Source organism: Chiroxiphia lanceolata, chromosome 14 (assembly GCF_009829145.1).
Source record: "Chiroxiphia lanceolata isolate bChiLan1 chromosome 14, bChiLan1.pri, whole genome shotgun sequence".
Taxonomy (NCBI): Eukaryota; Metazoa; Chordata; class Aves; order Passeriformes; family Pipridae; genus Chiroxiphia; species Chiroxiphia lanceolata.
The window spans coordinates 12,261,538-12,284,124 of NC_045650.1; the positions used below are offsets into that span (position 1 = coordinate 12,261,538).

Below are 22,587 nucleotides of genomic sequence, written 5' to 3' on the forward strand. Positions count from 1 at the left end.
AGTGCTGTTAGACTCCATATTTAAAAGCATTTTTTGAAATCAAAGTGAGTATCAGTAAAATATTCTCCTGTGGTTGTGGCTCCAATGACCAGTACAATGACTTAATTGGCATTCTTGTGCAGTGCTTGGATCTCTGCCAGTTAATGACCCATTGCTGCAGTCTGCAAATCACCTCTTCTGTCCCGCTCCTCAAGCTGATGGACTTTTGCCCAAGTAATGGCTGCAGACTCCTATTCTCAGCTGGCACAGACCCCAGCATGACCATAAACATCCCTGAGAGGATCATAATATGATATATTGGACAGATTCTGATACGCCTTGCAATAATATACCACCAAGCAATTCTGCTGAAGTCAGTGACTTTGCCAGTGGCATCGCTGAAAGAAGAGACTGGTCCCTACACTGTTGCTTTCTCAAGTAATGTAGCACTTCCAGGCTCTCAGCTATTCTGTGTCCCTTTAGATGATGCAAGTTTTTGTGAGCCCTTTGTCAAACATTCAAAATAGGTTTTATGTTTGTTCTCTTTTTAAGTGGATGCGTTGTCTCTTCCCCCACAGGATTTTCTATTCTTCAGGCGATTATGGAAGCAGCAGTACAGAACAACTGGCAAGTGACAGCCAGATCTGTAGGAAGCATAAAGGATGTTCAAGAGTTCAGAAGAATTATAGAGGAGATGGACAGACGGCAAGAAAAAAGATACTTAATTGACTGTGAAGTAGACAGAATCAACACCATTTTGGAACAGGTATATGCTTTTCAGAAATTGTGATCTCTCTGTGACAGACATTGTTAATATTCCCAGAACTGTCTATTTCTAGAAATTAAGTGTCCATTGAGATGTGAGTCCCAACAGCTGCCCAGTTACCTGGTAAAATTAAAATACCACAGTGATGCTCATAGTTGGTGGCAGCACTTACGTGTAACCTACCACGAAATGTCTCTGTGATATTTTTTCCCAGATGTTAATAATGAATTATTTTTAAGTAGGTTGAGAACCTAAAACCTCAGCTGCCAGAGTAACATTATTGGCATCGAGGCTGCTTGTAGGGATTGCAAGGCAGGTGCAGTTCATTAAGTGGAACATGAAACAAGAAATAAAAAGCCACTGAAGTATCATAGAATCATCTTAAAGAATTCCCAAAAGAAAATACTGCTAATGAAAAATTCAGCTGGTAGTCCAAAGGACACATTAGCACTTTTTGGTACATAAAGCCCTTCCCTCTGCACAGCCAGTGCTGTTGACAGGCCTAAATTGTGAGTGATAGAGTCTAAACACCTTTATGGGGGAAGATGCATTTGAGGTGACTGTTCTGCTCTTGCGTGGCCTTCCCAGTGTTTCCTTTGCCCCGGAGGAATGGCCATACCCTCTGGCCATCCCAGCAGGCTACCCAGAATGCCTGTGCCACTGATTGTGGCTGTGCAATGTGCTTGAAGAGGTGTAGTAACAGATACAAATCATTGGGAGCGGACACAGCACAGTTGCCTGCTGGCTGGGCTCACAGCAGAGCTGGTGTTGGTGTGGAACCAAATCCATGCTGCTTGGTTATTCATAGGCATTTGGGAATTCACTTATATTAGGACTGAAAAACCCTCTGATTATTGCCACTTCATAAATTTAACTGTGGGTTTATATTATGGAATAGATCAAAAGTAACATTTAAATTTCATGAAGCATTAGCATATCTCTTAGAAATGTTATATTGTAAACTACCAACAAACTGACCTCACTGTAATAAACCCTGGGAAATACAAAAAATATGTTCATTGAGTTCCTTCTCAAAATATTCAGTTCCTATCAAGCCTTGAGGTGTATCACTGAGGGTCAGCCTGAGGGGGCAACCAGATGCCAGAGCTGCTGCTTACAGAGAAAGGAAAGAGATGCTGAAGAGAACGCAGCAGAAGGTGATGCTGGTCTGTAACTCTGACAGCTGGTACGGTTGTGATATTAATACACAGCACTGCATTTTACACTGTATTTTTAGGCAATATGGTGAGTGCTCTCTTTAGAGAAATTCATACTGTAAAATGTAAGGAACATCTCTTCTTCTGCAAAAGATGCAAAACACCTACCCACGGCCCACTCTTCTGCAAACACTGTAGGAGAGTGCTCTGAGCCAAGCTTACATGAGGGCCCACTCTCTGCTGAGAAACAGGCCTTTTGTTTGATCTGTCTAACTCCATTTACATTTGTTCTCTCTTTCTCTTCTGTAGTGCAAGTGAGAGAAAAAAATAATCAGACCTTTCCAGCACCTGAAATGAAAGCTATATACCAAGCAAACCATATAGCAAAAAACTGGGGACTCTTTTCTTCTGCAACTATTCTAAATTCAACTCTAGTGAAGTTGTAATTTTATTAAATGGATGATTCAGCTTTTTGTCAATGTGATTAGCATCTGAGTAAGTAAAAATTTGCTGCTGAGGCCTCCAGGCTTCCCCAAATTCTACAGTACACACTGATGCCTCTGATGCTAAAAATATCTACTGTTAACAATTTCCAGAAGTTTTTTTATTGCATACTGAAAAGCAGTGACTTAAGTTTCTGCAGAGAAAGTCAGTAATGGCAGGCCCTAGGTTGACAGCTTAACAATTGGTTTTAGGCTTTTCCTTCCGTCTCCTCTGCTTACTTTGTTATCTTCTCATAAAGTAGTTAAAAGTTTTCACACATGTGTGGTACTTAAATCCATCCATCCAGCTTGCTCAAGGGAGTGGAGAGTTGTCTTTTTTTTAGCCAATTGTGTTTGCTGATAGCATACCATTGAGGGGAGAGATAAATCTGGATTTGCATATTTCAAATCTAGCAGTTTATTGCAGTTGAAAAAGTCAATTCCGTGGTGCTATGTGTGGAGTCTAGAAAGTCTGCTCAGCTGAGAGGCAGTAACATCAGAGCACAGTTCCACATACTGATGCACAATTGCAGCTGGGTTTGAAGAGCTTTCCTCCAGTGAGAGCAAAGGGAAGCCAAGACTCTCTACCTGTCTGTACTGATGTCAGAGAACTGATGGACAGACTGCCTCATTCTGATGTGGGCTGCCTCAGCCAGGTGCCTTTCCATTCCTCTCCCTTTTTTGGCCTCCTAGGAGCACATCTTTAAAGGTCAACCCTCACATCAGCTGGGAGTGATGGCTCCCTCCCGAGAGGGTGTTTACATGGTCACTGGGACTGTGTGACACCTGTCATTTCATTAGCTCTGGGACAACAGCTGCATTTGCCAGTGACCCTGAATTTCAGAGGCTTAAATAGAACTTATCCAAGAACAAAAGTCATAGCAGAAATAAACAGACTGTAAACCACTGAACAGTCTACACACGCACTGAGTTTGCTATCAGACTTTTGGGCTCTTGGCCAGGCCATTCAGCGAGCTTGTCAGTTCTCTGCTCCAGAAACCATGTATCATGGCTCTGTGTTAGTGCTTGGGTTAAACAGGAGTGACCTCTTTTCCTTTATCAGGCTGATCAGTGTGTGCAGTTCTCTTCTTTGATGCTTTTTTCAACCAGTTCTGGTGGGGTGTACCTCTCTTCCAAAAGTTCAGGCTTATCTAAAGACAATTACACATCTGAGGATTTTCTTCAGAGACTCCAAGTTGTTCTGGAATGTTCTGTACCTTCCTCCAGCGATGTACAGACGTGAGTCAGTGACCTTGAGTATTCCATAGGCCTTCAGTACAGATGCTAAATCTGTACGTTCCTATGTTTCCAAGATCTGTAACCCATCATATGAAGTATTTCTCTCTTCAGAACTGGCTGGTACCTGACCTTTCCCAGCTGTAAATATAAGGTAGGGGAAAGAGGGCACCTCAGATCCTACTTTGCCTGAGTAACCTGTTTTGTGCCAAATTTCACTCTGCCGACACATCTGTTTTCATTCCCCATTCAGATTATTTTGTGATGGACCTTATATTTTGTTCTAGAAGTGGAAACCCTGCTCAGATCTCTTCAGCTGCAGAGTAGGGGGAAGCAGAGGGATTAATAGTTATTCTGTAAGTTACCATGTTTGTTCACTTACCCTATAGTTCTATAACCACTGAGCATGTGGATCTGTATCCTTCCTTGCACAACAAAACTATATCCAATTTAATCATCTAGTGGCCTCTCAAGCATACAGATAGCAACACTTATGTCATGCAAAATTCATAAGCTCCCCACACTTCTTGTCCCTTGATGCTAAAATATTCCGTATTCCTTCACAGATAGATACAAAATTTTGTTCTCATAAACAGAAGAACATTTTCTTCTGAGAGCTAACAGTAAGCTTTAGCCTGTTCAACCGTGTATTTAGAGACATGTTTTTGAGTTAAGAAATATGTTTTTCTTATTCCCAGGATAATAAGCTGTATTTCAGACTAGAATGGCTTTATGTCCATTTAGAAGAAAATCTCCTGAGGGAAAATGAGGAGAGAGAAACTCCATTCAGGATCAAAATGGTGAAACTTTACAAAAGACCTGTTTGTTCCAGAGACTGCATGCTTTTATCAAAAGGCCACTATCTCCAAACATAGTCATAAAGGTTAGGCTCCAAGGAAGTATCTGTATTGAGTGAAGGCATCTCACAAAGCAGAAGCAATATTACAGTAGGGAATGCAGTCCCCAAAGTTTTACAATGACAGCCAGACTGTCAAAGACGACTTAAAGTGAAGCATCTGTAGGATTATGAAGGGTAATCTGATTGACTGAACTCTGTCCCGTGCAAGCACTGACTGTGACTTGACCTTCGAGTCTGAAATTTTGAGATTAGGAAGATGTTGTGCAGGTTCTCGGTACAGCCACAGCTGCATCTCTCTGCAGTGCTGCTCAGATCTCAGAGGAGTGTGCTCACTGCACAGCAGCTTTCACATTGAGGGTGTTGTAAGAATAAACACAAAAGTGTCGTATTTGGTTGACCAGTAGTCATTAAAAATAACAAGAAATAAGGAAAAATGTAATTGAAAAAAATGAACAGCACTATCATGTGAACTTCTTGCTTTAAATGTTCGGTTATAAACAGTCTGGTGGGGGTTTGCCTGTGTCCTCTGCAGCAATTTAAAATATAACTGCCTACAAACACAGTGGGACACTTAAAGCAGGAGCAGAGCAATGAGTAGCTGTAGCTTCTGCTTTGCTTTTGAACCCCAGTAATGCCATGTCATCTGAAGGTGGCACACCACAGAGCACACCCTCCAGATCAGTGCATCCCTGCTGCTTTCTCCAGGACTTGGTGCCATGGCCATGTCAGAGTTGGATTTTATCCTCTGTCTGAAGCTGTGTAGAGCAGAGAAGGGGGTTCAGCTGAGGCTCCAAGAGAGTATCTGCTATGTACAGTGTTGTGTAACATCACTCTGAGACTGGTACAGTTCATTTTTACATTTCCAATGAACTAGAAACTCAAAATTTAGGACATTTCTTCATTAGGTACCCATGAGTATTGTTGAAACCAGGATCTAAAGCAGAATGAAAGGTCACTTTTTTCTCTTCATATCCAGAAAGTTTCAGCAGCTCACAAGTCCATATGGACATGTGGGGAGGAAAGGGGAAGTACTTAGGTCAGTCACCCTCAGGACTGTAGCCAGTGGAAGGGTAAGTTAAAAATGGGTATATGTCAAAAGTGACAGCTGTATCTGCCTTGGAGGGCCTGCTCCTGTCAGCTGTGAAACTCATAAAGGGCAGGAGATGGATTGGTAAAGCAGAGAAAAGTAACATCTTGGGTTAATCTGCCCCACATATAGCACATTTCACACATACCTGAGGAGAGAATTTCTAGCTTGTAAATAGGAATGTCTCTCCAAAGCCATCACCCAGACTTCATAAAACAAGGCAGGTTCCAAATGGCAGGAATTTAATGGAGTATTAGTCATCCTGCAGAATGACTGAGGTAATGGCACACAAAGCTTAAAAGTGTTCAAAAGACATTAAAGCGTGGTCTTAAATGTATCTGATCAGTTAATAATAATAATTAATACAAAGAATGTCTCACTGTAAATGTGGAAGCTGCTGTATGTAGAAGATCGCTGCCGAACAACTCTGGTTTCTTATGCCAGAGGCATATGAACCTGAAGTCACCATTAGTTTTTATTTTTCTGTGATAGTAGCAATTACTCATTTTATGTTTTATGATAATTCATGGGATATAAATGCACACACCAATGCACACATGCATCTGCTTTTAATGTTTTGCATATTTTTACCACAACATTTCTAGTATGCAGTTATGCAGTTACAGTCATCTTTATATGGCAACCTCTGTATTGCCATTAAAATGTAGAGAGAACCAGAATCTCTGCTCAGTTACACTGCTCCAAGTAGAATCAACCATTATCCTGAACATTATCCTGGAGACAATATTTAAATTGATGCCAGTGTGCTCATACAGAGACTGTATTTGCTTTGAACTTCAGTTAATAGGTAGCTGTAAAAGCACAATTTGCTGCATAGTTCACCTTTCTTTGCAGCTTTTGAGTGCACAGAAATGGTGCATGTGTTTGCCCTGAGCAAGTGCTCTGAGGGTCCCACTCCTTGTTGAGGCTGTGTCCACACTGCCTGAGCTGTTCCTGCAGCTGGCACTAATTGTTACCCTTGTTGACAGTCTCGGGAGAAAAGTTGAGCCTGAGGGCCATTGGCGGAAGCCTCTCACTCCCTCTTTTGATGTGTTTTAGAGGCAGATGTACACACTGATGCTTCTCATGACATATCTGGACTGGGGGGGGAGGGAGGATTTGGTGTTTCATTAGCTGTACAGGTATTTTTCAAAAACAGCATTGACAAGAAGTCTTTTAATGACACAGAGTATTTGAGGGAAAGGGAGAGCTGGCTAAAATTTGCTCAACATGAGATCTGAGTTTTTTGTCCCACTCTGTCCATCTCTGCATCCCTAATAGCTCTGGGAATCTTTGTCACCTCTTCTAAGCCCCTGCCTGATTTTGAAATCCCTTGCTCACTCATCTCTTCTAGGTTTTAAAAATCAGTGTTGTATAAAAGTTGCTTTGTTTTAGTTCTGGCGTTTAATGTGGTTCTTTCTTCTCCATATAAAGGATAAACCCTTTCATCTTAGCAGACATTACCTTAATTTCTGCATCTGTCTCTCAAATAGTTTAATGCTTGAAACTCTGCTTCTAACCAAAGGCTTTCCTTAATTAGTTTCCAAGGCAACCAACCATCTTGGCGACAATTCAGATGAACCAACTGCAGGGAGAGGAAGGAAACACACTATCAAAATGAATAGTAATAGCACAATACCACTGTGAAAACAGGCGTTGTACATCACCAGAGACAGCGCGATAGTTCTGGTGTCTCATCAGTTCATTTACAAGGGAAGAAGTCCCAACTCAGTAAAAGAAAAGCTGCACAAGAGTGTATGTCTTTTTTTCACAGCTGACTAGGCTGGGATTAATGGCTTCAGTGTGATATGAATCACGTATCAGGGGTAGGAAAAGAACCACAGGGGTTTTTAGGGTCCTTCATGCACCAGGGTGTTCCCAAGTGCATTTTGTAGAGCACTGTTACCCTGCAGTTCAAACAGCAGGATTTTCCAAGTGGGGGCCACCCCCTGGGCTTTTTTAGCCCAGATGCTGGTGGTGCAGTATGCAAGACCCTGGCAATTCATAGCTACAATCTTGCAGGGAGAAGCCCCTAAACATGAGGTCTGGAGGTGTGATCCAGAGCTGTGGTGCATTTGCTCTGGGCTACAGATGGGTTTGGATCAGGCCATTCTACAGCAAAGTACCATCCCAGTCCCATCTCTCACTGCTTGTAATTACACATTCATGCAGGATTCCTCTCTCTTATCCCACCCTCTTACATGTGCAATTCCACTGGCCTCTGGGGATCAGATTAAAGCCACTAGCGGCAGCCAGGGCTAAATTTATGAAGAATCAGGTCCTGTAAGTCATCAACTCAACTCAAATATAAACTTATCCCACAGTATCCAACCAGTAAGCTGGAAAACAGCATAACAATTTGAGAGGAAGTTAATGTTCCCAGGCTTAAGAAAAGCCCATGTTGCTAAATAAAATTTATTTGTGTCACACCATGGCTGTGCATGTGCAGGTATAATGATGTATGTACTACTGGAAGCTTGTTCTTCCAAAACATGTAATGAATAAAATTATCAACAATATATTAAAAATACCCCAAGTAATTCTGTACTGGGAGAATGCATGTAAAGAATCAGAAAAGAAAAATATTGCTATGACTTTATTACTTGATATGAATAAAACAGCCTCCTCTGCTGCATAAACTAAATCTAGTAAAAATAAATTAACTCTTCATAATCTTTTTCAGTTCATGGTTTATGCACCAAGTTATATGGGGAATATTGCAGAGTGCTGTTTATAGTGAAGCAGAATAAACCTTTCAGACGCCTTCAAAGCATTGAAAAACCCAAATAGAGTGCAATTCCAGTCACAGTAAAATGCCATTTATAATAAAAAATATAAGAAAAAGTAGCCTTGTTTTTCCTGGAGGAAGTTGCATGGACTTTTTTTTCTTAATTTTGTAGGGCATTTGAAAAGGAAAGGAAATGCTTAAAAGGAGAAAAAAAAAAAGAATGGCTACTATTCAGTATTTTTGGTCTGTTTGAAGGCAGTGCTCTGCAGTACAAAACCCCTTCCAAAAGATTCTCATGTGAGCATTGGGACTGAATTACTGCGACACTTCTGGGTTATATCCAAATAATAGTTTGAAGTGATCCTGACATGCAGTAATGGTTTATATAAGCAGAATTCTTTTTCCAAGGACTGTTGTTCAATTCCAGGGAATAATATGGAATTTTACTCTAACATGCTGATGAAGTATGGAGAAAATGGGAAGTTTGTGTATTTTTTAAATTATAACATGTGACTCAGTTTACCTATTTTCTTCCCCTCTGCCCCCCACGGATCCTTTCATATTTTAAGCAGCCATGACTTTAGAAGTTTTGTGTATCCCATGGGATATGCAGAGAAGAAATGAGCATTATGTTTGTGATTGCAAGGGTGTGCTCTTAGGAATGTTCAAAGTATGTTGTCAATACCAGTTTCGTGCTATTGAAAGCCAAAAGGGACAGTTCCATATCTCCTGTGTCACAGGGATTGGGCACACGATGCAAAGGCCACTAAAGAACCGCTTGTTGATGATGTGGAGCCACTGTCAAACTGTATGACAGTGATGAAGCATTTGTGACTCCTGCAGGAGGTTTGGAAACCTAAGAAAAAATGTGAAATTGCTGTTATTAACAGTCTTTGTGAAAGTGACTTTAGGTGTTGTGAAACTTAGTGAAGCACGCTAAGCTGGAAGTCGGTTTTGATGGTGCTGATTTTGATATACCTGATGTGGACTTGCAGGTCTGCAGTGAGAGCATCCCCAACTGCTGAGAAGTGAGGAGGTAGCATAAGGAAAGAGAGCGTATGTGAAGTTGGAAATGAGGATCTTGTTGTGGTGGGACCATGTTACATGAGATTGGAGTTGGTTGCACTGCAGATTGAAGGAAGTTTAACCATGAACGTTGCTAGGGAAAGCAACCTTTCTGTTATTTCTGTGAGATCTAAAGCCTCCGTATGAAATTTTAGGTGAAATTTAAATTTGAGAAGAACTTAGGATTTTACAGAGGCTTCAGAAAGTACCAGAACTTCTGTGAAATTACCTCAGATGTAACTTGGATCACTCTATTACGAATAATTTTTAAGGGAGTGTATTTCTCAAAGAATATACTAGAACTGCATAGACAAAATATTATGTCCTTCTTAAAATTACACACCTATGGAAATCACTGCCGCAGAGTAACATATGTAATTAATTGTTTGCTTCCCATAAATACAACTGCAAAAATTCCTCCAGAATGCAACTGGATTTTTAGGCTATTATGCTTACTCAAGAAGCTAAAGAATTCACTAGCAAAGAATTTCTGTGACACATCTCTTCCAGGAAGTTGTCTGGGAACAAGTATCTTCTCTTGAGAATATCTTGGCAAAATAAGGGGCAAAGGTCTCAACAATTTTGAGTGTTCTTTTCATATGCTACAAAGAATTTTTGTTGTGGTTGTAACAGCCACTTATATCTGATCTTGTTTTTAGTGAAATAGCTTCAAGTAATGAAGGGTAGCTTAAATTTTGATTGTTTTTGACATGAAGGTTTTTGTATTGAAGGACGTGACTTGTGAAGAGAGATGCAGTCCTGAGAGATATAGTGCTGTTCTTGTCTGTCTAAACAAAGCAAAAATTTTGATAGAAAGAAAAGTTTATTTAAGGAGTTTCATTCAGCTTAAAGAGTAAATAACTGTGATTATGAATGTCAGTTAACAGGAATCATGAAACTCTTCATCTCCATGTTCTCTGAGGTCTGAGGATATTTTACAGTAGAATATGTCCTTTAGCAATAGTTGTGCCAACAGATTAGTTAATCTGCCAATATTGCTAAGTCACATCAAGGAAAATGAATTTAGGAAAATTTGGTCAGGGCACAGAAAATTCACAGAAAATTTTGTCATCACAGGGAAAGAAATTAGGAGAAAGTATCGTGCCCTCAGAACCTATGTTGCAGTTTGTGATATTTTTCTGAAGTAATTTCTAATGTAACCTTTTATGCACAAATTAAATGCATATTCCACTACAGAATCTTCAATCAGCAAATGTCAGATTAGTTATGAGAAAAGAAGGTTTAGCCATATGGAGGGAGAATGAAGCACAATACAGCTTTCAGATGTTGCATTTAATTACCCTCCAAGGACTAACATGCACACCATCATCTGGAGATGGCCTTAAAGGCAGAATTTCACTCTTGATGTGACTATCATCAAGGAGAGAGGCAAAGGAGAGAAGGGCACAAGAAGGGGGCCAGAGAGGGAAAAGCTTTAATGAAATGCTGCAGAGGCATCTCAGATCCCTGCTTCCACCAGGCACATTTTTGTCTCCTCCTCCTAGGAGATTCCAGTTCTCTAGGAGAGTCTCTCCCGTGAGAGATACACTGCAGAGCAACCAAAAGCTGTTTGAAGAATGTTTTATAAGCCCAAACAAATGATCTTGATACTGTTCTATAGAGAAAAGTGAGATTTGGGTTATGAGGTGTAGTCACAAATGTGTAAGGTGGTAATTGCATGGAAGTAAAATCCTTAGGTCCATATATTGCACAAAAATACAAGATACACCAGTTGGGACAGTGTATGGGTTTGTGACATTCCCTAAAGGGCATGAAGACTCTGAAAAGGTGATGAATTAATCTCAACTATCTCTGCAGTTATTTTTATCTGCAACAAATAATATGTGTGTGGAATCTTCTTCTTAATATTTAATACATTCTTCATTTAATATTTAACTCAAATTTAATCTAGTACTCATTCTTCATATAAATGAAATCATTGTTTACTGCATATTTTACAGCATCACAATCCCTGGTGGCCACATTCCCGTCCCATTAATACTAAGTGAAGAAATAAATCGCCTTCCCTGGGTTTGCACTACAATTACAGTCATGAAGTTTTGATGCTTTGTATGAGGGAAGCTGCTTCTGCTGAACGTAGAAATGGTTTTGTCTCTGTGGAATTAAAGGCAGGACAGGTATCACTTGTTTGGCAGGGACAGACCACCAGTAGCTGGGACGTATCTTTTGCCACCACGAGATTGCAGTTCCTTTGGAACTTCGTATATTGGCGTTCGTGTTGTTGGTGTGATGGAAAGAGACATAATCATGACCCCCCAAAAAGGAGGGTTTTTTACAAATTTACTGAGGGAAGATTGAACTTTGTCTAGTGTTTATAATACTCAAAGGGAATTTGTACTTTCTTCAGGCGCCTGTGTGGAAATTGGAAAACCAGCAAGTGGGCTCTGCAAGCTTACAGTAAAATTGAGCTACTGAGGTTACAATGGATCTTATTTCTGCTGTGGCATCTGGTTAGATGAGGAAAATCCTGTTCACATTTCAGGATAACTTTTATTTTCTGCTCTTCTCCTGTTTATCCTACTCCTGTCTGGAAAATTTACATGAGAAGGGGTGACCTGTGCAAAGTAAACATAGTGAGGAATGATTATGTACTGCTGTCAAGTACTGTTGCACCTTTGCTCCCATGGAGATGCTGCAGAAGGTACCTGCATCGCTGTTAACAGTGCACTGACCCCAGAGACCTGCAGTGCCATTGCTGCAGACCCCATGGGCGGCTCCCCCGCTGCAGGAAGGGCCTGCAGGAGTGGGAGGGAGGCAGGGGAGAGGATTCTGTTTTCCAGCTGAAGAGTTTCATCGGTTTCTCCTTCTCTTGAGTGGTAGAAACAGAGCTGAGATGCAGCACTTTGCAGGTGCCACTCAAGAGAAGGTAAACACCTTGCTAACATACTGACAACATTTTGGGCCTTGGCTTCAGCTTTCATTGAACTAATTGGATGGTCACCCTGATATTCTGTTCCTCTCCTTTCTTAAGTGTGTCCTGAGGACCAAATTAGCCAGTGCCACTGGTCCAATAGAGTGCTGCATCACAGGGCACAAGTTTTCAATCACTCAATCCAATATCAGGTAGGAGCTGCTCATATCTGAGATAAGATGGAAGTAACTCCATAACAGAAATGCTATCAATTAGGGTAGAAGCTAGAAACCACCTGACCTGATACCCTGGTGAGAAGGCAGTGTGCTCCACAACAATTTAGGCTTGCCAGACAGTTGTTGCTGCGCTTGATATCCCTCTGTTCCCACGAAGTGCAATCAACACTGATAGCTGAGCGTGATGATACTGTTAAATTTTTTTTTAGCCCTCAGTCCATTTGTCTGTTTTGCTTGTTTGCTGCGGGAAAGAAAGAAAGAATTGTGCGATCACTTCTGGTATTTTTTCCCTGCTTTGAAGGCAAAGGTGTCATAATTTTATTTCTATAACAAGGTTTAAAGGCACATCACTGTTCAACTGGAGGTAGCTAAGGTCTCCTATCCTCAGAAATGGGAACATATACTTAAAAATTAGTAGATTGGGTTTTTTTCTTGAATATGGGCTTTTTGCAACAATGGAATTCAAAATAATGCACAAATAACCTCAACAAAGACAACAAAATCCTTTTTTTATTCCGAGCTTATAGGAAATCTCATTTTTCTTACTACTGTCATTTTAAAACCTAAGAAAGAACAACTCTAGAGTTACACTGCCTTGTTCCCAGATAGGGTCGAAATGGAAAGACACATTACAGCAGGTCAGATCTCTGCCTGTCATTCCATTAAAGTGGCATATTTCTGCCACTTGTCTGGTATGAAAAGCACAGTAAAAATCTCCAGACTTTCTTTGTGGCAATACTGCCTGTCAGCATCAGTATGTTATGGGAAGATCTAATAGACTCATAAAATATCATGGTTTTGAGCTGTACTTGAGTAGTCTGTACATTTGTGATCTAGTTTTTTTCTTTCTTTTCTCATTTGTAAATAAAGGATGATAAATAACTTTGATTAAACAGACTAAACTGACCAGATGGCAGTGGATTCAAATGAAGTGAAGATGAGCTTCTAACAGGTATTAATTTGACATGGTAGTTTTCCTTTCACTGCTGCCAAAGTCGTGATAGCTACTTCTCTCAGTAAAAGTGCAGGCGTATCCTCTTAGCTTGTATTTTTCAATGACTCTTTAAAATCAAAGCCCACAGGGGCAGGAAGGTGGATTTGAAAGTGACTGAACTGCTGGGCTCAGAGGGTTGTGATAGCAAGACAGAGGCCAGCTGGAGGCTGTTCAGTATTTGGAGTCCCCTAAGGGTGCTGGGGCTAATACTGTTTAACCTCTCTATAAGTGAACTGAAGGTTGTGGGATGGAGTGCAGTATCAGCAAGTTGGCAGATTATACCAAATTGGGAGTTTTGTACACTAGGTAGTTGTGCTGCAATACTTGGACAGGCTGATGAAGTGGACAGAGAGGAACCTCATGAAGTTCAGCCAAGGGAAATGCAAAGCCCTGAGCCTGGGAAGAATAACCCCATGCTCCAGTACAGAGGCTTCCTGGCTGGAAAGCAGCTCTGCAGAGAAGGATCTTGGGGTCCTGGCAGTCAAGTTGACCACAAGCCAGCACTGCAGTGTCACAGTGAAGAAGGCCAACAACGTCCTGGGCTGCACTGTATTAGCATGGTCAGCAGGTCAACAGAGGTGACCCTTCCTCTCTACTCTGCAGTGGTGAGGCCACATCTGAAGTGCCGTGTACAGTTCTGGGCTCACCAGTATAGGAAAGACACAGGCATCCAGGAGTAAGTCCAGGGAAGGGGCCCTATGACCATTAAGGGACTGGAACATCTGACCTGCGAAGAAAGGCTGAGAGAGCTTGGGTTACATAGCTACCTGGCCTGAAGAGGAGAAAGCTCAAAGCAATATTGTCTGCAAATACCAGGTAGGAAGGAATGAAGAAGTTCGAGTCAGGCTCTTCTCAGAGAGTCTCTCTGAGTTTCAGGGTCTCATCAATGCCCAGTGACAAGACAAGAGACAAGGGCACAAAGTGAAATGCAGGAAATTCTGTTTGAACATAAGAAAGGTCATTTTACTGTGAGGGTGGTCAGACACTGAAACAGGCTGCCCAAAGAGCTTGTGGAATCTGTCTTGGGGATATTCAAACCTGACTGGACATGGTCTTGAGCAGCCTGCTCTTGCTGCCCCTGCTTTGAGCTAGTGGTTTGGAACAGACAATTCCTAGAGACCTCTGCCAGCCTCACCCATTCTGTGATTTCCTCCATCCATAAAAGAAAAATGTTATGAATCAGAGACAGACCATTGATATTTTTAAAAGACAAACTAGGACTACTCAGTCCCACCTACCAGACTTGCACTGTTCTTCCATTGCTTGATTTCTTTTGAGTCCACAGGGTCTTGTCATTCGTTAGCTCATTCTTTCCTTGCCTGTGGTCTGCAATTATTGTTCACCTACACACCTTGTTCTTACCAACCTAGTTCCTCATCAGGTCCTTGGAGAAATATTCATTTCCTTGACTTTCCTTGCCTTGACTTTCATCTAAGAGTTCACCAGTCTCCTCATAATGTTTCCTTCATCCTTAACCCCAGTATTTAATTGTCATGGCCTAAAAACCCAGATCCATATTCTAGCACTGCCTGTGCTTGTAATTTGACTAGGAAATAAGTCAAAAGATAATGTAGCAATTGTGAAGTTAAAGTTATTTTGCTTCCTGTTCATTGTCCTTCCTCTTAGGTGTTGTTTAGTCTTTGAACTGCATCATGAGAGAATTGTCATTATTGCTTTAGAAATATTGCAACAGTTCATACCAATTTAATATTAGCCAAATAATATCTAAAGTGCTATCTTCCAAACTAAGAAAAATGTAAAAACTAAGGTAATTAAAATTTGTACTTGCCTTTCTATTATAATGGTGACTGATGCAGTGGAAACCAAATTGTCTTTAGGCTTGCATTGAAAAAATAACTTCCCCAGGCAAATCAGAAAAGTAAAACTGGCAATGCTGACTTAATTCCTCAATCTGGCATATAGGTCTGCACTTCAAGTAAGCCTGGTGTTGGCCAGCAGATTTTACTTTTATTTTGAAACCAGATACATTTTAATTATGTTCCCTCTAGATATTCTCTTAATTAATTGGAAATATCCTAAGAGTTAATTAAAAATACAAACTTTATTTGATTCTATATCAAACCTGACATTATGATCTTTTTATCTACAAAGCAAGAATTATGTGGGATCAGAAATCTGAATTATTCATGATGGTTTCCAGCCATTTTTTTCCTTCCTCCTTTGTTCAGTGTAAAATCTTATAAGCTTTTCTTTCAGTCAAGGTGAAAGCAATATTAAGTCTCGGAAGTCAAACTTACGAAAGACATGTAGCTCTGTGAAATCCTTGCCCCGTAATCCTGGCTTTCTATTCACCACCACTATTCAATATCCCACTTTCAGTATAAGCTTCACAATATATCAGCAGTTGATGAGATTTATTTGTTATACTCCTGTTTTCCTTCTTCATAAAGAAGCTTTATCCATCCCTTCACTCCCCTAGGAGTAACACATGTCTGTGATTGTTTCTGCTGGGCTCACTAATCCAGCAGCTCCCTTCAACATGCTGGGCAGTTGGTAGAGGGTGGAAGGTGAGGGAGGAGTAGAGCTGTACTTGTTAAGATTTAGGACTGCAGTGTAGTGTGTAGTGAATTTTAAAAACATTGTTAAGATCCAGTTCAATGGTTATGAGCTAACAGGGTTGGTTGTGTGAGTAGAAATGCTGGCAGGTCACTTCTAAAAGATGCTTTATGAATTAAAGCTTGACTGTAGTATGTTGAACCTGTCTACAGGACTAACCAGAATTATTTCTGGTCATTTTGAAGACAGAAGTTGAGTCCAATCTATGCTAATGAGCCCTACATTTCCTATTTGCATTATTGCTCCTGATGCCTGTAGCGGCTCCATGTGTGTTTTTCTTACAGCCTCTGACTTCATCTGTGGTGATATTTTTCTCTTAAATAAACACATTTCTGTGTAGAAACGTAAAAGCTTTCTTATTTGTTATTAAGGTTGAAACCACAAAGAGTATTGTTCTTAAATAAGTTCTTTGTCTCTAACCTGCCTTTAAGGTGAAATTAAAACACAGAGAATTCAGTATGCAAATAGCATGCACACCAGATGATCTGAAGAAAGCCTGCACATTTCCATAGAAAACAAATGTGAGTGTAGGAAAGCAGATGCTTTCTACCAACGGAGTGTACATACAGTTCTCTAGAGGACCTGAACAGCAATTTATTTTCAGACTGCTGGAAGTATGCAAATTCCTACAGAATTAAATGTGAATTTAAAAGAAATGGCATCTATTAAGGACAATACTACCCAAAGAGGCAATTGGGAACTTAATAATTTAATCAAGAACTCGAACAGGCTCAGCCGTATATCTAAAGTCAGTGACTCAAATGTCATCTGTTTTTAGCAAAGACATAAGTGGTCGTATTGAAAAGATGTCTTTTAAAGTATGGGCATTTGGAGCATTTTTCTGTGACCATGGACTAGTATGTTTGTATGGTGTGTATAGATTTTCCAGTGATTCTCCATCAAAAAGCGTCATCTGTTCACTTGAGCTGCTCGTAGGATGTAGTCAGTGATACACGTGTGTGTATCCCCAGCATTATGTTGGTTATTTTTAACCCAGCAGTTCTGGGTAAGGTGAGTTATGTCCTGACACAGGTGGAATCACCACAATTATAAATTAAATTCTTACTGCTGGATGTTGTTGCACGTGATGGCTGTAGGACTGGATGGATGTTACTGAGATTACCATCTGAAGGCAAGGGCTGGGTCCTAAGTGCAGTGGCGTAAGTCTTGCACGAAGGGATTGCTGGTGAGGCAGCAGCCAGCTGCATAGACATGGGAGATATGTGTGTTTTCCTTCTTTATGCAAAAGCACAGTATTCCTAAAGTGGGGATGAGCACACAGGATGGCAGAGTTCAGGCTTGCCAGACACTCTTCCCTGTGACCCTCACAGAATCCACCTGCTCAGTTTGTCCTACTGCCTTTTTGTCTCTTAGCAATTCCATTTAATGACTCTGTTTGTACAGAGAGATGCCCAAGTGGGGTCAGGGAGGGCAGGAGATGATGTGCAACATAACATTTAGTAGAAATTTTGACAAAATGCTTAAGGTCAGATGTATCCATTTAGATGCACTGGAAGTGACAAGTTTTCAGGCCTTTTGAAAGCTGTGAAAAGGCAATGAAGGTCACTGCTTATAAATTTGGGAATTTGACTTTAAGCATTCATGTATGACAAGGCTTGGCCAGGGTTGTCACGGCAGGAAACTCCCTGTACAACCTGAAGCCCACCCAGCCCTGCTGTGCTGGTAGTTTAATAAACACAGTGAGTGGCTGGGCTGTGTCCTCCACCTCTCATATACTCCACAAACAAGGAACAACGTAAACGGGAGTTTAGTGAGTGGGTGGATATAGTATTACCTCATTTCAGAGAAGAAATGCTTGAACTGATAACTAAAATGAACCTGGCCAGCAGGGAAGACACTGTGATCACAAGAGTGAGTTTGCCGGGTAAGGTCATCTCTGCAAGCGGAGTCTCCTCAGCCTTGTGAGTTATGCTTTGTTTTACTCTGCCCGTGTGTTTTAAAAACAGAAACGACTACATCACGTCCATGGATTGAGCATAAAAGATTACCAGAATGTTCATTCTCTGGCTGTTTTCCACTGGTTGAGAGTCACTTTCTTACAGCTGAATAATATGTAATTTTTTTCTTCACACAGGTTGTAGTCCTCGGCAAACATTCTAGAGGCTATCACTACATGTTAGCTAACCTGGTAAGAACTTTTCTTCATGACAAGTATAGCTACGTTTTAGAGGGTAATATATTCTGTTCAGGTTGTGGCAACTTTAATAAGAAAGTGGAAATGCATGGATGAGTTCTTGGATTTTGAGAAATTACTTCAGTAAATACTAGAACTGGTATTTCATTTTTACTCAGTTATGGTCGTTCTTTTGTCTGAGAATCTCATATCCTCTACCAGTTTTAAAATAATAATTTAATTGTATGCTTTGCACTGATTTCTGTCCTCATAAATTAAATACTCGTGACTGTAATCCTTTATGTAACATACTTTATACTTAAGCACTCCAGGAAAAGTAATTGTAGCATATTTGTGTATAAGTGGTAAAAAGCTGCAAATTAGAACAATTCCATTAACTAAACCAGCCAAGCTGTTTCGCTTTTCTTTTGTATTTCAGACTGTAGGGTTGTGCTTTTGTATGTGCTGAGCTACCAGGAAGAGGCAGTACATTTTCACTTGTATCAGAGCTTCTTCTGGATTGTAGGATTGACTTTCAGGGACTTCTGTGATGCGTTTGAAACACCATCTGCTTAAGTTCCTTATAAACATCTTGTATTGTAATTAATGCTGCAGGAAAACTCAGTTTTGAGTTCCGTGTCTACTGTGAGTGGAAAAATGTTTTTCCAAAACTCACACTTTCTAGTTAGCAACCCTACTTGCTCGAAGATTTTCTGTATCCGTGTTTTGGTGTGATTAAAGCAGAAAAGACAAAATTTAAATTACTCTTATTTAGTATAAGTACTGTCTGACTTTAAGATGTGTCATTTTGCATTATAAGAAGCAGTCATGATCTCACTGATTAGCGTGTGCATAGAAATACAGAGGTTCTTATTCTGGGTTGCCTTTTAGCGTGTGTAACCATTGACATTCAGATAAACATGACTGCAATCAAGTCATACTAATCAAAAAGACTCCAATTTACTACCTCAGGTATAAATAACAACAGAGTGGGAGAGAATCATCCCGTTCTGTTTGCAAGTGAAATGCTAAGTAATGCTGTGATGGAGAACTGCCTGGCAAGAGGTGTGTGCTTTGCCCGCACAGAACAGTTGAGTGTTGAGTGGTTTTCTGCTCCCAGCCCTGAACCTTCGTTTGCACTTTGCTGCACAAATGGGATTTGAGGTCTTTGACCAGTTTCATCATGCTGAGGACAACAGAGGAAACAGTACTTCAAGTTTCCCCACAGTTTTCTTTCTGACTGGTGAACATTACGTACCACGTTGCCACAATCCAACAAGGCAGTTTTGTATTGAAAGAACAAAAAGATGTTTTAAATTCTATTCTGTGTCTCCTTGGTAGAGAATATTGTCAGCTAACAAGAGGGACATTAATCCATTTCTTTTGTGCTGCACTTGTAGCAGGTAAAACTGAGCCAAAGAAAAGGGACTTTGGATGACAATGATTCTTGTTTTCTACATGCATCCTCCCAGGGTTTCACAGACATTGTTCTGGAGAGAGTAATGCATGGAGGTGCCAACATTACTGGATTCCAGATTGTTAATAATGAAAACCCAATGGTTCAACAATTTCTACAGCGCTGGGTGAGGCTTGACGAAAGGGAATTCCCTGAAGCTAAAAACTCACCATTAAAGGTATTTATTTTAGCCTGACAGTGATGGCAATGATATGCTGTTAATAATTATTTGTGACTTTTTAACCTCAGATATTTGCATGTGTATGATACTGGTAGACTATACTGCAACATTCACTGCCCTTCCAGAAGAAAGAAGCAGAGGCTGGTAGTCAGACCCAAGTGCCCACCATGGTGGGAGTTCCTTAGAGGCAAAGGCTTGGTCTTGCAAATCGTGTCATTGTGCAGTGGATATAACAGCTTTTGACTTGAGCTTCTTGAGTTAGTTTTGGGGTGGATGTGGGGGCTAATTAGGTTAGGGTTTAGATGCAGACTGTGGATTTCTAGTCCATCTAAATGTTAATAGAGAATTTCATGTTCAAAATGTAGTAGCTCTGAATTCACTGAGGAGCCACTGCTACCTCACAGTCACTGCTGACAGTTGCCCTCCTAATCTAACCCTGTATTTTGTATCTCTGTCCTTTACTTGAATAGTCTGGCCATTATATCTGCAACCAGTAAAATTTTTCAATTTTTTTTGAATGGAAGTCCCAGGTTTACCAAAACTGTCATAGAGTGAGTGAAGTAAATGCCATTCTTATTAGGAGACTGGCAACCTCTTACTCTCTCCCACAGATCTTTTTGTGCCTCTACTATAGCATCTCTGTAGTAGAGATGCTATTCACTGTCCAGTCAAGGAGTGCATCAAGGATACTCTGTCCAGGCATGGAAATCAAAAAATCTTCTAGGACCACTGCATATTACTAGTATTCCTATTACATTCCTTCTTTCTCTTCTTCTTTTTGTGAGGCTTGTTCTTTTTCAACAATATCCATAGGTGAATGGATATTAGTCTGGTGGTAGATGAGAAGACATTAAATTCTGTCACTCCCAGAAGTCCAGTCAGGGAAGCCAAACCTAAGAACCACAGCCATGATTAGACAGTTCATGTCTTTCCTGTTTATTTGGGTGGGACACATGCAAGTTGATGAACAGATTTGGAACTCCAAATTACTTTGATAAACTGGGATCATGTCTTGGTATTAGTAAGACAAAATTCAGGAAAGTATTAAAATACTAGATAGGAGGGAAAAATCTCTTCCAGTCCCATGCATGGGGGGCGTTACCAGGGTAGATGGTAGTGCTGGGTTGGACTAAAGACACAACAGGAACCAGTTATGAGGTTCTGCTGCTTCTGGCAGTGCCATTCAGAGATACACTTTTCCATCCCTGGGAGCATATGATTTCTGTGAGGGAGGAAAATTATCTTAATCCCACACCATCCCACAGCCTTGGTGGGCATTTCAAAGGAAGCAGAGAAAGGCAAACAGAGGCCCACAAAGCCCAGATTAGCGTTTTGTTGCCCGTGGATTAGGACCTAGTCCTGCTTTCTAAAGCTTCCTTGCAGTGATGCAGAAGTGAAGATAAGTATCATACTAATCTTAAAAGCTCTGAAATACATACAGTTAACCTGAGAAAATTTTATTCCACTTGAAAGCAATTTACCTTGAGGGAATAATTATTCTTCCTCCTTAACAAAGATTCTTAAGTATATGGTACAAACACAAAGATTACATTACCTTTGCACAAATGTATCACTCATTATAGAAATGTGCACAGTATTTGTCAATCAGACAAAAAGCATACTTAAAAATTGATGTACAGTATTTTTGATTAGGAAATAAAATTGCCTAGAGATTAAAGCCCCGATGTTTAATTTATTCTGTATTTTATCAGCCTTTCCCTTCTTTCTCTCTTTTTTCTCTTTGCATGCTCATGCATTTATAAGTAGAATTCAAATAAAGTAGAAAATTAGATAGCTCTCTTGGCATGACTTGGAAGGGACTGCATTAAGGTTACTGACAATTGACGCAGTCTGCTGAAAAAATTATCAGTGTGTAAGTTTTATGTAGTGCAAGATTGGACAGCTATTACAAGATTTTTTTTAATACAAGAACAAATACCTTAAAAATACTGTCTGGTTCTGTATTGTTGCGTGGATTGTGACGTATAACCTTTGTTAACTTTCTAGAAGAGGAGAGAGTGATCACTGCAAAGCACTACAGGGAGAGGTGCAGGTGGGCATGATCAGAGAATGCCTGTGCCTTTACAGGCAGAGCAGGAACCACCACACACACCCAGTAAGAGTTTATAAACTGTTGTTGTTTAAAGGTCAGTAAGAATGTCTGCTGTATAACGTTTTTCACAGCCCTACCTTTGCACTCTTTTTTATCAGACAGAATTCTCTTGATCTGCACGTGCAGACACGCCTCACTTGTGCAGAATTCATAAGGGCTTCTATCAAACTGAAAGATAACACACAGTTTAAGAAATGCAGACCTTCAGTTCTGCTATCCTGCCCTACAGGATAGAATTAACTTCTTCTGTATATAATAAATCTTATCCACAAAGAGAGAATTGGAACAAGCAGTTGAAACTTGGATTTTGGCCTGACTCGTGCATGGGCAGCACGTCTTCTGGCACGAACTCCAGCATCAGGTTCCTTGGGAGACAGGGTCTCTGTGGTACCACAGACTGCCAAAAGAAGGGCAGGAGCACCAGTACACGCAGATCCCTCTTACATTCTTCTTTTTTCCTCTTCATCTTCTTACAAACGCTGTGGAAATATGAAGGATCAGTTACAAGGGTGTTGAAATCTGGTTTTAGGCACTGAACAATTTTGATTACTCCCAGTAGGTGTGTGCTGACAGGGTCTCCTCTACACAGACCCTGAAGTTAGAGGTGTAATGCCAGTGAAAGCCAGAGATGTCACATGCAAAGTCCAGGAGGGACAGACTTTCAG

General features: G+C 40.5%; 1 protein-coding gene across 9 annotated transcripts in view; it reads left to right on the forward strand.

The window, feature by feature from the left end:
• The window catches only part of GRIA3 (glutamate ionotropic receptor AMPA type subunit 3), a 602,976-nt gene that overhangs the window by 519,518 nt on the left and 60,871 nt on the right, over positions 1–22,587 (forward strand). For all 9 annotated transcript variants that reach the window (XR_004359634.1, XR_004359635.1, XM_032702135.1 and 6 more), the window contains 3 exons: positions 558–745; positions 18,134–18,187; positions 19,645–19,806. Coding sequence is in view for 7 of the 9 variants with exons in the window: in XM_032702135.1 (XP_032558026.1) it covers positions 558–745; positions 18,134–18,187; positions 19,645–19,806 (404 nt within the window). In the remaining 2 variants the exon portion in view is untranslated. The remainder of the gene's footprint in view (positions 1–557; positions 746–18,133; positions 18,188–19,644; positions 19,807–22,587) is intronic.